At 43.0% G+C, this 14623-nt stretch overlaps 1 protein-coding gene across 9 annotated transcripts in view; it reads left to right on the top strand.

Moving 5' to 3' along the window:
* CHEK2 (checkpoint kinase 2) overlaps positions 1-14623 on the top strand; it is a 37693-nt gene that overhangs the window by 13145 nt on the left and 9925 nt on the right. For 7 of the 9 annotated variants that reach the window (XR_014825621.1, NM_001137638.2, XM_084993008.1 and 4 more), the window contains 5 exon segments: positions 1624-1732; positions 4947-5000; positions 10103-10164; positions 12024-12123; positions 13808-13894. Coding sequence is in view for 6 of the 9 variants with exons in the window: in NM_001137638.2 (NP_001131110.2) it covers positions 1624-1732; positions 4947-5000; positions 10103-10164; positions 12024-12123; positions 13808-13894 (412 nt within the window). In the remaining 3 variants the exon portion in view is untranslated. 9 annotated transcript variants of the gene reach the window in all.

Below are 14623 nucleotides of genomic sequence, written 5' to 3'. Positions count from 1 at the left end.
CCTAGGAGTGGGTGTTATACTGTTACAGATATTCCACCAGATTCAGTGACGATTTCTCAGTGATTCTTAATAGCTGAAGGGGAGTTAGAAATTGTTTTGAGCAGATTTTTAAAAATTATAGTTACAGGGAACTTTATCTCATACCATATACAAAAATTAACTTGACACAGAAAACTAAATGTAAGAGGTAAAACTATACAACTATAAGAAGAAAACTTAGAGGCAGTTCTTCATGACCTTAAATTTGGCAATGGTTTAGTTAAATATGGCACCAATAGCACAAGCCACCAAAAAACAAATTGAAAAATTAGACTTCATCAAATTTAAAAACTTTTATGCATCAAAAGGTACTATGAAGAGAGTGAAATACAACCCATAAAATGAAAGAAAATATTTGCAAATGAGTTATCTGGTTAGGATCTAGTATCCAGAATAGATAGAACTCACCAACAAGAAGATTAACAACCTAATTTAAAAATGGACAAAGGATTTAAATAGAGGTTTCTCCAAAGAAATACAAATGACCAAAAACCATGTAAGATGCTCAGTGTCATTAGTCATTAGGGGAATGCAGATCAAAACCACAGTGAGATGCCATTTCACACCCACTAGGGTGGCTGTAATAAAAAAAAAACGGAAAATGGCAAGTGTTTGTGAGGATGCAGAAACATTGGAAACCTCATACCCTGCTGTTGTGAATGTAAAATGGTACAGCCACTGTGGGAAATAGTTTGATGTTTTCTCAAAAAGTTAAACAGAATTACCATATGACCCAGCAGTTCCCCTTTAGGTATATACCCCCAAAATTGGAAACAGATGTTCAACAAAAGCTTGTGCATGAATATTCACTACAGCTCTTTTCACAGTAGTGAAAAGGTGGAAACAACCTAAGTGTCCATCTACCAAAGAATGGATAAACAAAATGTGATATATACATAAAATTGGCTGTTATCTAGCTATAAAAAGGAATGAAATGCTGGTACGTGCTGCAGCATGGATGAACCCTCAAAACATTCTAAGTGAAAGTAGTCAGGAGTTCCCTGGTGGCTCAGGTTCCTGGTGTGGCAATCTGGGGTGACTTAAATCTGTATCACTCAGCTCAAATAAGTCTGTACCACTCAGCCCAAAAAAGTAGAATTTCGAGCTGACTCAGTGTTGGATGGTCCCTATTCACTTATTCCCTTGATATTTTATCTTGGTGAGGTTCTACTATGTTCTTTGAAAATAGTGGAAGGGTTGTATATGGACTGTGTTTTTGTTTGTTTGTTTTTGTCTTTCTGTCTTTCTTAGGGCCGCATTGGTGGCATATGGAGGTTCCCAGACTAGGGGTCCAATCAGAGATGTAGCTGCCGGACTACGTGAGAGCCACAGCAACACGGGATCTGAGCCTCATCTGCGACCTACACCACCTCATGGCAACACCAGATCCTTAATGCACCGAGTGAGGCCAGGGATCAAACCTGTGTCCTCATGGATGCTAGTCGGGTTTGTTAACCACTGAGCCAAGACAGGAACTCCTGGACTGTGTTTTAATTTAAGATAATTGAGGCCAATTCAGGAGCGGTGTGTCTCAGGATTAAAAGCATTCTAATAATCAGTCACTTTCTGCCTTTTTCCCTGTAGTGGTGCCTGTGGTGAGGTGAAACTAGCTTTTGAGAGGAAAACTTGTAAGAAAGTAGCCATAAAGATCATCAGCAAAAGGAAGTTTGCTATTGGCTCTGAGAGAGAGGCAGTAAGTACCTGTGTTTGTGGCTGTTGGGTTGGTCTTAATGCTTCTTAACTTCCCCAAATAATTTCAGACTGGTGATTTTCAGTGTTAGGAATTTGTATCGAAGAATGTTGGACATTTTTTTTTTGTTTTTTGTTTTTGTTTTTTTTTGTCTTTTTAGGGTTGCACCCCGGCATATGGACCTTCCCAGGCTAGGGGTCTAATCGGAGCTACAGCTGTTGGCCAACACCACAACCACAGCAACTCCAGGTCTGAGCCATGTCTGCAACCTACACCACAGCTCAGGGCAATGCCAGATCCTTAACCCACTGAGCGAGGCCAAAGATCGAACCAGCAACCTCATGGTTCCTAGTCAGATTCGTTTCTGCTGTGCCATGATGGGAACTCCCTGTCTTTTTTTTTTTTCAGGGCCGCTCCCACAGCACAAGGAGGTTCCCAGGTTAGGGGTCGAACCATAGCTGCCAGCCTACACCACTGCCACAGCAACGCCAGATCTGAGCTGATCTTCCACTCACACGCAGTTCATGGCAATGTCAGATCCTTAACCCACTGAGCGAGGCCAGGGATCAAACCTGTGTCCTCATGGGTGCTTGTCAGATTTAATTCCCCTGAGCCATGGTGGGAACTCCCAGAACACTGAACATTTTTGAGTGTATCCAACTAATCTAAACACAGATAATTGGGTTCCAAAAATACTTGGTTGTACAGAATAATATACATAGCAGGAACTTGTTTTTGTTTTTTTTTTCCTTCCAAGTTGTTACAAGACTATTTTTACAATAAATGAAAGGAAATTAGGGGAAAAAAATCCAGCTATGTCCCTGCCACTGTAACCCCACAGCTGTTTTCAGTTTTCCCTTTCTTTCTAGTCTTTGTTCATATGAATTCATGTTTCTAGATGGTTGAGATCATGTTATACATACAATTTTGAATTTTGCTTTTCCACATAAGCACTAATGCATAAACTTTCCTCATATCTTTTTTGATGATTGGGTCTCTATTTCACCAACTTTTTCATAATTTATTCAACCATTTCTCTGGCTGATGATTTAGATCATTTAGATAATTTTGAATTCTTTGCTTTTCTTGGTAACATGACAATATATACCTGTGTGTTTATAGATTTTTTAAAAATCATGAATTATTTTAATGCTTTCTTTATATGGTAACCATTTTATTACATTTTCTTTTTTCTTTTTTTTTTTTTTGTCTTTGCCTTTTCTAGGGCCGCTCCCGCGGCACATGGAGATTCCCAGGCTAGGGGGCTAATCGGAGCTGTAGCTTACACCACACCCACAGCCACAGCAACTTGGGATCCGAGCCGTGTCTGCAACCTACACCACAGCTCATGGCAACGCCGGATCCTTAACCCACTGAGCAAGGCCGGGGATCGAACCCACAACCTCATGGTTCCTAGTCGGATTCATTAACCACTGAGCCATGACAGGAACTCCTATTACATTTTCTTTAATACACACTGTGTTGGTGAAATGGCCACTGTATTGGTATTTCAATACATGAACCAACGAAGTAATACAAAATGTGGCCTCTAATCACGTTTTCCATGGCCAGCTGTTTCTGGCTATTATACTTTAACATTCTTTAAAGATCAATTTTTTTTTTTTTCCCTAGACAATGCCATTCTTATATAGCAAGAGGAATTTCCTTTTGGTGTTCACTTCATTATAGATCTTTCCCCTGTGATTCTGAATTTGTTTCCCATGGGGGAGGGGGTGGTGGGAACTAACCTACCAAATACTTAATGACTTGGAACACAACTTTATTTCTTAATTTCATCTTTCAAATCCTATCAGTCTCCTTAGACCTCTTTATCATCAGAGTACACCCTGACTTGGTAATGAGTTTAACGGCTTACAGGAAGAGGCAGGCTTTTAAAATTAAACATCTGGGTTTCTTCACTGAAGTCCATTTAACATAAATATGTAACTCTATATCCTCTTTGCTTGTGGAGGGTGTAGCCTGTGAGGTTGAGTAACTTGATTCATCCTTTTGGAATTGTAGTGGAGAGCAACTTTGCTACCCTAAGCTTCCTCTCATTGAAAGTCTCAGTAAATATCCCAGCTTGCAGTTGAAATTGGAACCTGGGTTTGCTCTATTATTAGAAGTGTGACTTGACATTTTCTTTATGCAGTTTAATTGAATGCCTTTTTGTCTATAGTTTTTGTTTGTTGTATAATTTTTATGAATGTAAACAGTTCCACAGCTGGTGAGATAAGCAGAGCTTACCAGATAAGTGCAAGGACAGTGGAAACAGTTGTTTCTGGCTGTGGGAACTTTAATAAGTGGCTTCAGGAGTTCCCGTCGTGGCGCAGTGGTTAACGAATCCGACTAGGAACCATGAGGTTGCGGGTTCGGTCCCTGCCCTTGCTCAGTGGGTTAACGATCCGGCGTTGCCGTGAGCTGTGATGTAGGTTGCAGACGCGGCTCGGATCCCGCGTTGCTGTGGCCCTGGTGTAGGCCAGTGGCTACAGCTCCGATTCGACCCCTAGCCTGGGAACCTCCATATGCCGCAGGAGCGGCCCAAGAAATAGCAAAAAGACAAAAAAAAAAAAAAAAAAAAAAAAAAAAATAAGTGGCTTCATTTCTCTGAGCCTTAATTGTTCCTAAATGGGATACTTAGCCCATTTCACTTGGATTATGAGTCTTACCTGGGATGACCATGGGATGACCTTTTTTTTTTTTGTCTTTTTGTCTTTTAGGGCCACACTGGTGAAGGTTCCCAGGCCAGGGGTCCAATCAGAGATGTAGCTGCCGGACTACGTGAGAGCCACAGCAGCGAGGGATCTGAGCCTCGCCTGTGACCTACACCACAGTTTACAGCAATGCCAGATCCTTAATCCACTAAGCAAGGCCAGGGATGGAGCCCTGAGTCCTCATGGATGCTAGTTGGGTTCGTTAACCACTGAGCCACGATGGGAACTCCGGGATGACCTTTTTAAATAAAAAGCTTTGCAAGAAAAAATTTAAAAAATAAATAAAAAGCTTGGCATAGAGCTTGGTCATTTATTGAATGTTTACTCTTTGCTAAGCATTTTGCAGGATGATTTTAGATGAGTTATGCAATTCATCTTTGTATGAATAGTGCTGAGTATGGCACTTAGGCAGCCTTTATTCAACTAAGTTGAACTGTCAATGTTTTCTAAATATTGGCTATTATTATTATTATTAAACTCTAATGTTATTTTATTTATCAAAGGATCCAGCACTCAATGTTGAAACAGAAATAGAAATTTTGAAGAAACTAAATCACGTAAGTATTGCTGTAACAAATGACCCATACTCAAATTCATTTATCTCAAAATATGGTGGGGTGGGGGTGAAGTGCAAAGCACTTCAATGTAAGAAAGCTGGTATTAACTTGGGTTCCTTAATATGTGTGTGTATGTGTGTGTATGCATACATGCAGGTCTTTAGCTGTCATTTAGCTAAGAGCTTTACCCTGACATTTTGAAAGGACAAAACTGTGTAATTTATGATTAACTAATAATGTGATATTTCTACTGAGTTAGTTCACTACCAAAAGGTAGTTAGTTCACTACCAAAAGGTGTAGTGAATCTTCTGAATATTATATATTATTGGGGCTTAATCAACTGATTATGTTTGGGGAGACAGTGCTAATTTGGTAAATTTGGTTTAATTATACCTAAAGGTTTTCTTTTTTTGCTTTTTAGGGCCATACCTGTGACATGGAGGGTCTCAGGCTAGGGATTGAATCGGAGCTGTGGCTGCTGGCCACAGCTACAGCAATGCTGGATCCTTAACCCACTGAGCAAGGCCAGGGATCAAACCTCAATCCTCATGGATGCTAGTCAGATTCCTTTCTGCTGAGCCACAATTGGAACTCCTATACTTGAAGTTTCAACACTTCTAAATGCCTCTTGACAGTGCTGGTTTCCATTCATCTCAGCTGGAGTAAATCAAGTAAATTCAAGAGTATTCAATAGTTGTGACAACATCCAGCATGATTATACGTTGTCTTTGGCCTCATTGAGTATAAATAGTTCCTGTCATTTTGTGCAATGATAACCTTGTCTCAATGGCAAGTGTCTAACTTTAAAGATGTGAGAAGTGGAGATCCCGTTGTGGTACAGCAGAAACGAATCCAACTGTTATCCATGATGATGTGGGTTCGATCCTGGCCTCGCTCAGTTGGTCAGGGATCTGGCATTGCCGTGAGCTGTGGTATAGGTTGCGATGGGGCTCGGATCTGGCCTTGCTGTGGTGTAGGCTGGTAACTGTAGCTCTGATTTGACCCCTAGCCTGGGAACGTATATATGCCACAGGTATGGCCCTAAAAAAACAACCCCCGCCCCCCAAAACCCCAAAACTCAGCATGGAGTTCCTGCTGTGGCTCAGTGGGTTAAGAACCCGACATAGTGTCTGTGAGGAAGTGAGTTTGGTCCTAGGCCTCACTCAGTGGGTTAAGGGTCCAGTGTCACCACAAGCTGCAACATAGGTTGCAGATGTGGCTCAGATCTGGTGTTTTGCTGGCTATAGTGTAGGCTGCAGCTGCAGCTCTGATTTGACCCCAGCCCAGGAACTTCCATGTGCCACAGTTGCAGCCATTTAAAAAACAAAAACAACTCAGCCTTTTTTTTTTTTTTTTAATGAATTTACGTCCATATTTTGACATGAGCTAGCTGTCTCTTGGCTTATCAACAACAATAGCTTTTTGCTTTCCTGTTTTGTTCTATGAGAATTTCAGCTCTTCTTTCCTTTCTGTTCCTATTAATGTAATACTCCAGTGCATATTCAGTGTTTCCATTATTGTGACAATGACAAATGGTCATGCAGAGCCAAGTGTACTATGATCATAGGTAAGGACATGTGGGAATGATTTGCTCTCAGCCTGGCCCCATGGCTGTATATTCTATGACCAAAATGTGGCTGGCAGATCTCCCCCTCAGTGGGTGATATGTCTGATATTGATGTTGATGGTGTTCATCTGGGCAGCACATGAGTGTCTCCTGGGTGTCAGCTGCTATGCTGAGTGTTGGTCCTAGAAAAATAAATAAGACTTGACTCAGCCTGTGCAGGGCGTGGTGACAGAAGATCCATGGTGGGTGTCAGTTTTCCTTTCTCTGCCATCTCTGGGTTGTGGGGCAACAGAGATTAGAGTCACTGCAGGAAGTCTGGATCTAAATTTCAAGGGGGGGCCATTTGAACTGGGGCTTGACCCCTGAGGCCAGGTGTGGCCAGGCAGCTGGGTCACCAGGCCTGGAGGATAGTGTGAGCAAAGATATGACACTGGGGGAAGAGTCTGGGGCAGGTGGGGAGTTTTGTGGTCTGGTGAGGAGGATGGATATATGGGACCAGCAGCAGGAGATGAGGCTGGGGTGGTGGATTAGGGCAGGACAAGTGTCTGGGTCTTGGAGAGCTTGCTAATTCCTGCTGAGAAGTTGGATTTTAGGTTCTAGGCAGCCTCTTTTCTCTTGTCCTCTTTCCTTCTTTTCTGCCTAGAGAAGTTCCTTTAGTATTTGTTGTAAGGCTGGTTTAGTGTTGCTGAATTCTCTTAGCTTTTGCTTATCTGTGAAGGTTTTGATTTCTCCTTCACATCTGAATGAGAGCCTTGCTGGGTAAAGTAATCTTGGTTGGAGGTTTTTTCCTTTCATCATGTTAAGTATATCATGCCACTCCCTTCTGGCCTGCAGAGTTTCTGCTGAAAAATCTGCCATAACCTTATTGGGGTTCCCTTGTATGTTACTTGTTTCTTTTCCCTAGCTGCTTTCAAAATTTTCTCTTTAATTTTGGTCAGTTCGATTAATATGTGTCTCGGTGTATTCCTCCTTGGGTTTATTTTATATGGTACTTGTGCTTCCTGGATTTGAGTGAGTGATTCCTTCCCCATGTTAGGGAAGTTTTTGACTATTATCTCTTGGAATGTTTTTTCTGTCTCCTCTCTCTCTTCTCCTTCTGGCACCCCTATAATATGGATGTTGGTGCGTTTACCGTTGTCCCAGAGTTCTCTGAGACTCTCTTCATTTGTTTTCAATCTTTTTTCTCTTTTCTGTTCTGCATCCGTAATTTCCACCAATCTGTTCTCCACCTCGCTTATTCATTCTTCTGCCTCCTGTATTCTGCTGTTAGCGGCTTCTAGTGAATTTTTTATTTCAGTTATTGTATTTTGCATCTCTTCTTGTTTAAGTTTTATATCTTGTATCTCTTTGGTCAGTGTTTCCTGTAAGTTATCCATCTTTGCTTCCAGTTGATTTCCAAAGTCTTGCATCATCTTCAGCATCAACAGTCTAAAGTCTTTTTCCTGGAGGCTGAGAATCTCCTCATCACTTAGCTGATTTTCTGGGGTTTTTCCTTTCTCCCTCATCTGAGTTATAGTTCTCTGTCTGTTCATTTTTATAGGTTTTTGGTGTGGTGCCCTTTTTGCAGGCAATGGAGTGGTAGCCTCTCTTACTTCTGGTATCTGCCCCCCTTGTGGCTGAAGTTGGTATGGGGGCTTGCTGTAGGCTTCCTGATGGGAGGGGCTGATGCCTGCCCATTGGTAGGTGGAGCTGATTCTAACCCCTCTGGTGGGTGGGGCTTAGTCTCTGGATGGGATTAGAGGTGGGTGTGTGCCTGAGGGGTCTTTAGGTAGCCTGTTTACTGATACTGAGGGGCGGGGCTGTGGTCCCACCTGGATTGTTGTTAGCCCTGGGGCTTCTCAGCAGCTGACTGAGGGGTGGGGCCAGATCTTCCCAAAGTGGCCACCTCCAGAGAAAGGCAGCTACTGAATATTCCCGAGAGCTTTGCCTTCAATGTCCTTCCCTCACAACAAGCCACATTCACCCCTGTTTTCCCAGGATGTCCTCCAAGAACTGTAGTCAGGTTTGACCCAGATTGCTATGGAGACTTTGCCTTGCCCTGGGACCCAGTGCACGTGAAAGTCTGTGTGCGCCTTTTAAGAATGGGGTCTCCGTTTCCCCCAGTCCCGTGGAGCTCCTGTGCACAGGCCCCACTGGCCTTCAATGCCAGATGCTCCGGGGGCTCTTTCTCCCAGTGCCAGATCTCCACACGTGAGGGTTTGATGTGGGAGTCAGAACTCTCACTCCTGTAGGTGAGTCTCTGTGAACCAGTTAGTTTCCAGTCTATGGGGCTTCCCACCCGGGAGGTATGGGGTCGTTTATATTGCAAAATCGCCCCTCCTACCTCTTGATGTGGCCTCATCTTTGTCTTCTGGAGTAGGGTATCTTTCTTTTTTAAGGTTCCCGGTCCATTTGGGTGAAGATTGTTCAGCCTTTAGTTGTGAATTTTGTTGTTTTTAGGAGAGAGAAGTTGAGCTCCAGTCCTCCAATTCCGCCATCTTAATTAATCCCATCCTTGTCTTCTTTCCTTCTTGCCTCTCCTTCCTTTCCTCCTTCTTGAGCTTCATCCTTCCTTCCTTCCTTTAAATAATTTAAAATTATTTAATATTTGACATGTGAAATAATACATGTAAATTATAAAGCAAACCAGTAAAATGAACACCTTTGAACTTGCTGTTAATTTAAGAACAATCATTTAACCATACAATTGAATCTACCTTATCCTTTTTTTTTTTTTTTTTTTTTTTTTTTGCTGTCCTGTGACATGAAATGCCCAGGCCAGGGATCAGATCTAAACCACAGTTTTGCACAGCTGTAGCAATGCTGGATCCTCTAACCAACTGTGTCGGGCTAGGGATTTAACCTACATTCTGGTTCTGCAGAGGCACTGCTGATCTTGTTGTGCCACAGCAGGAACTCCTACCTTATACCTTCTGATGTCTTCTGAGACTTGCTTTTCCACTTGGTATTATGAGATACATTGTGCTGGGGGACAACATGGGGCATTCATTTACTGCTTACAGTTTGTCATGGGAAAGTATCATTGAAAGATTTATTTTATTTTATTTTTACTTTATTTTTCTTCTTTTTAGGGCTGCACTTGTGGCATATGGAAGTTCCCAGGCTAGGGGTCTAATTGGAGCTACAGCTGCTGGCCTATACCACAGCCACAGCAACACCCAGTCCAGGCTGCATCTGTGACCTATGCTGCAGCTTGTGGCAATACCAGATCTTAACCCAGTGAGCAAAGCCAGGGATTGTACCCACATCTTCATGACAGAAACTCCCTTGGTGCCAGCCTCGTATGTGAAATGTGAACCACTCCCTTGCCAGTGTGGTGGGGTGGAGAGCTTCTTGTATGTTCTCACTAAGGAGCCAGCTGAATTGTGTTCTGCCTTCTCCCCTGCATGAACTTCAGAGCATCCTGAATCAGAGGGTGAAATGCCAGGTCTCGCCCCCCCTGTCCCCCCACCCCAGGTAGATGTCCCGAGTTCTGCTCTTGTGGTTTTTTCCTTGGGGATCTTCTCACTGCTTTCCTTCTTTCCCTCCTTTTAGCCTTGTATCATCAAGATTAAAGACTTTTTTGATGCTGAAGATTATTACATCGTTTTGGAATTGTAAGTAGTAAACTTGTTTGTTTCCATTTATAGCATTAAGCTTATAAGCCACGAAAGAATCTAATGCTGGCTTGCATTTCTTATCCCGGGGACCCTCAATTTGTGTACGGCATGGGGAGCCCACAAAGTGTGCCTGTATGGTTAGTATCGATTCTAAAATCCCTCTAATGTTTCCAAGGGCAGGTGGTTTAGAGGTTCTAGATCCTGGATCTGAGGCCTGGCTTTGAATACCACCCTACTGGTGCCTAACTGTCTGCCTATGGGTAAAGTTTACTTCAACTCTCTGAGTCCATTTTCCAAGTGTTTAATGGGAGTGGTAATGATACCCACATGCACAGAGTCATAAGGACTAAATGAGGGACGGAAAGGCCCTAGAAGAGAACCAGGTGTAGAAGGTGCTCTATCAGAGGTACATATTTTACCCTGTAATAACTGGTCTGGGTGGCCCTTGCTGCTCAGGATCATAGAACAAGGCTGCATGGTGACACCTGAGTATCTTTCAGGTGCTGGTTTACTTGCTGGTTTATTTAGTATGATTAAGGTAATTTCCTGATTCTCATTCCTGGAAGAGGCCTGTCTAGATGTCTGTTCCTGCATAAAAATGCAAAGTTTCTAGGAGCAGCTGATGTGGCAGACAGACAAGGCTTTGTTCCTGAGTGACAAACAGTAGTTGTGCTGCTTGACCATTACGGTTCTAGAGCAAACAACAGCCTCGATCATAGCATCAGGAGAGACTGGACAGCCCTTGTGGTGCTTAAGGGAATATCCGTTGCTTTTAAATAGGAGATTGTTATCTGATTGGAATCTACTTATAACAGTTTAATAATAGTAATAATAATAATAATACAATAGTAATAACAGATACTAATTAAGCACTTAATATGAGCCAAGTACTGCTCAAAGCACTTCAGAGGGATTGACTTATTTAACCTTCGTAAGTCATCCAGGTTACAAGTTACAGGTTTTTTTAGCTCCATTTTACAGACTTGGGAACTGAATTGCAGGGGGATTGAATACTCTTGCCAGTCATCTTCCCTGTGCCAGGTGCTTTACCTACATCAGTTCTCTCTTAATTTTTACAACAGCCATCAAGGTAGGTGAGATTTTATCCCCATTTTTTTGGAAGAAGTAAGAAGCAAGTTCAGAGAGGTTGGAGAACTTGCCCAAAGTCCCACAACTGGGAAGCAGTGGAGTTGGGGTTCAGCCCCTGGTTATCAGATTGTCAGCTCCTGCTTTCTCCTCTATATATACCAGTCTCAGAACTACTTGGGGTTCACAATAAAATTGCAAACTCCTGGCCCACAATTCCAATCTACTGCATCACATTTATAAAAGCTCCCCAAGTGTCTCCTAACGCCCACCACACTCTTCTTCCATCTTACCTTATTGCTTAGTTTCTGGCAGGGATGTCTTTTTTTTTTTTTTTTTTTTTTTTGTCTTTTTGCCTTTTCTACGGCCGCTCCTGTGGCATATGGAGGTTCCCAGGCTAGGGGTCAAATCAGAGCTGTAGCCGCTGGCCTACACCAGAGACACAGCAATTTGGGATAAGAGCCGCATCTGTGACCTACACCACAGCTCACGGCAACGCCAGATCCTTAACCCTCTGAGCAAGGCCAGGGATTGAACCTGCAACCTCATGGTTCCTAGTTGGATTCGTTAACCACTGCGCCACGATGGGAACTCCAGGGACGTCTTTTTTGTGGAAGAGGCTTATTACCTCATTGCTCTTACAAGTGGGAGTCAAGAGTTGGATAAGCACTTTGCTTGTCTTAATGAGTTTGCTTTGTTTTTGTTATTATCTTCCATCCAAATGACTGTCCCTCCAGGAATGAACCCCCTGTTTTGCCTGTGTGTTTCAGGATGGAAGGAGGAGAGCTGTTTGACAGGGTGGTGGGGAATAAACGCCTGAGAGAAGCAACCTGCAAACTCTATTTTTACCAGATGCTCCTGGCTGTTCAGGTAGGAGAAGCCCTTGGTTCTTTTTTTTTTTTTTTTTTTTTTGCTATTTCTTTGGGCCGCTCCCGCGGCATATGGAGGTTCCCAGGCTAGGGGTCCAATCGGAGCTGTAGCCACCAGCCTACGCCAGAGCCACAGCAACGCGGGATCCGAGCCGCGTCTGCAACCTACACCACAGCTCACGGCAACGCCGGATCGTTAACCCACTGAGCAAGGGCAGGGACCGAACCCGCAGCCTCATGGTTCCTAGTCGGATTCGTTAACCACTGCGCCACAACGGGAACTCCCACCTTGGTTCTTTTGACAATGTATTTTCTTTTAGGTAAATTACTAATGAAGGGCCAGGGATAAAAACCCAAAGAGCAGAGTCTGTGTATAGGTCCATCTGTTCTTGGCAAAAACATCCCACCCCTTTGACTCAGATGAGAAAGCTCTGGCTGTGAAACTTAAGGGAGGGGGGATGGAGGAAGTTAAAGAAATAAACACATGGTCCCTTGTGGCCTCTCTTTAGCTTGGCAGTATTTCTGGAGGGACAGTGATCTCTATTTCTGCCTGATCCTTGCAGAAATCCCCCTTAATCCCAGAGTAGGAGTGGGGCAGGTATGAGGGTAAGATTGGCAGGTTGGCGTGTTTGTGACTGATGGATCCCTGCCCTGTGGCACAGTCCTAGGAGTGTGTTCCACGTATGGCATCTTGTTAACCATAGGAGGCATGGAGGGAGGTGTGTGTGCTGCCTTCTCTTCAAGATTTGGGGCAGATGTTGAGTGGAGGAACAGCTGATGGCACCCTGTGCGCATGCTTCAGAGAATGTCACCCTTTCTTAACCCAAATTTGGTTGTGGTGGTTCCCCGCCAGGGCTTCTTCCCTTGAGAACCTCCTCTGTGCAAGAAACTCAATGACTGGGAGCAGCTCTTGTACTGAGTGAGGTTGGAGAGAGACTTTCCTGGGGTCAGTCTTCCTGGGTCCCTTTCCCAGTGGGAATGTTTTGGAGGATTTTCACTCTAGGCCAGAGGGGGTCCAGAGAAAACTGAAGCCCATAAACACCTAACCAGAGCTTTACTTTCTTAATGGTTTGTTCCCATCCTTATATTATACCAAGAATATTAAGGTGAATTGAGTGCAGATCAGTGGACCTGGGAAATTTTTTTTCCCTAAAGCAATATGACTTAGTATATGAAAATGAACACACAAAGAAACGTCAACATTCTATTTCAGCCATAGACTTTTCCAAGACTAATCTTTGCATCAAGGAGTATGTTAACTCTGGTGTTCAAAAGGATAATTTACATATATGTACTTTACAGAAGCCTTTTAAAAATACTTTCAGGGATGGAATAATCAAATATACTATTTTGGTGGAATTTTTATAGTCTTAAGATGATTTTATACCACCCATTTACATTTTTATTATTGAAATTGATACATTTCTGTCAATGTGAAGGGATATTTTTTATCTTGAAGAGTGAAATAAAAGGCCTACTGTCATAAGTTGCCTTTTTTTGTTTTTCTACCTTTTAAAGATTTTCTTGAAAATAAATTTGTAAACTAATCCATTTACTTAGTAGTTTTCTATGATTTGGGGGAATGTGGTTGTAACATGGCTTACATTTTCATCCAGCTGTAAGACGTGTGTCTACTCGCACACCTACTCCATAAGTCTAAGGGTCACGCCTCCTTTTCTATGTAGTACCTTCACGAAAATGGCATCATACATCGGGACTTAAAGCCAGAGAATGTTCTACTCTCATCTCAAAAAGAGGACTGTCTTATAAAGGTAAGAGATAAATCTTATGTTCTATATATGGCCACCAGTAGATTCCTATTCAGAAACTGTTTTATTTTCATCAGGTAAAAAGTGGGAGCATAAAAAGGTAGAGGAAAAAAAAAAAAAAAGTAGAGGATTTGACCTTCCCACACTTAGCAGTTCTTTTAGAGATCAGGTGGTATTGCTCTGTCCAGGTACAAAAGGGCATTTATTGAGCATCCTTGTACACAAGCCACTTCTGTGTTCAGAGGGAGGGAGGAGGGGTAAGATGGATCTTCCCTTGCCTTCTGTCTAAGATAGTACCTTCTCAGCCTGGCTTCATTTTAAAATCCCCTGTTGGAGTTCCTCAGTGGATTACGAACCCAATTGGTATCCATGAAAATGCGGCTTCAATCCCTGGCCCCACTCAGTGAGTTAAGGATCCAGCATTGATGTGAGCTTTGGTATAGGTTGTAGACTCAGATCCTGTGTTGCTGTGGCTGTGGCATAGCCCCGCAGCTGCAGCTCCGATTCGACCCCTAGCCTAGGACTTACATATGCCGCAGGTGCGGCCCTGAAAAGAAAAAAAAAAAAAATTATGACACTAAGGCTATACCTCAGTATCACTGAAGGTGGCACCCAGGTGTAAGTATTCTTCCCAAGTTCTTCAGGTATTCTAGTGTGCAGCCCAAGTGACTGGGGTCTGAGAAGAACCAGTAATAACCAAATAGAATTCTAGAGTGTCTGATAAGGATTTAT

This window comes from Sus scrofa, chromosome 14 (assembly GCF_054392235.1).
Source record: "Sus scrofa isolate SSC_HxYL_T2T_F1_AM1 chromosome 14, Sscrofa_HxYL_maternal_Yorkshire_Landrace_v2.0, whole genome shotgun sequence".
NCBI lineage: Eukaryota > Metazoa > Chordata > Mammalia > Artiodactyla > Suidae > Sus > Sus scrofa.
This window is presented reverse-complemented; position numbering and strand designations above follow the sequence as displayed.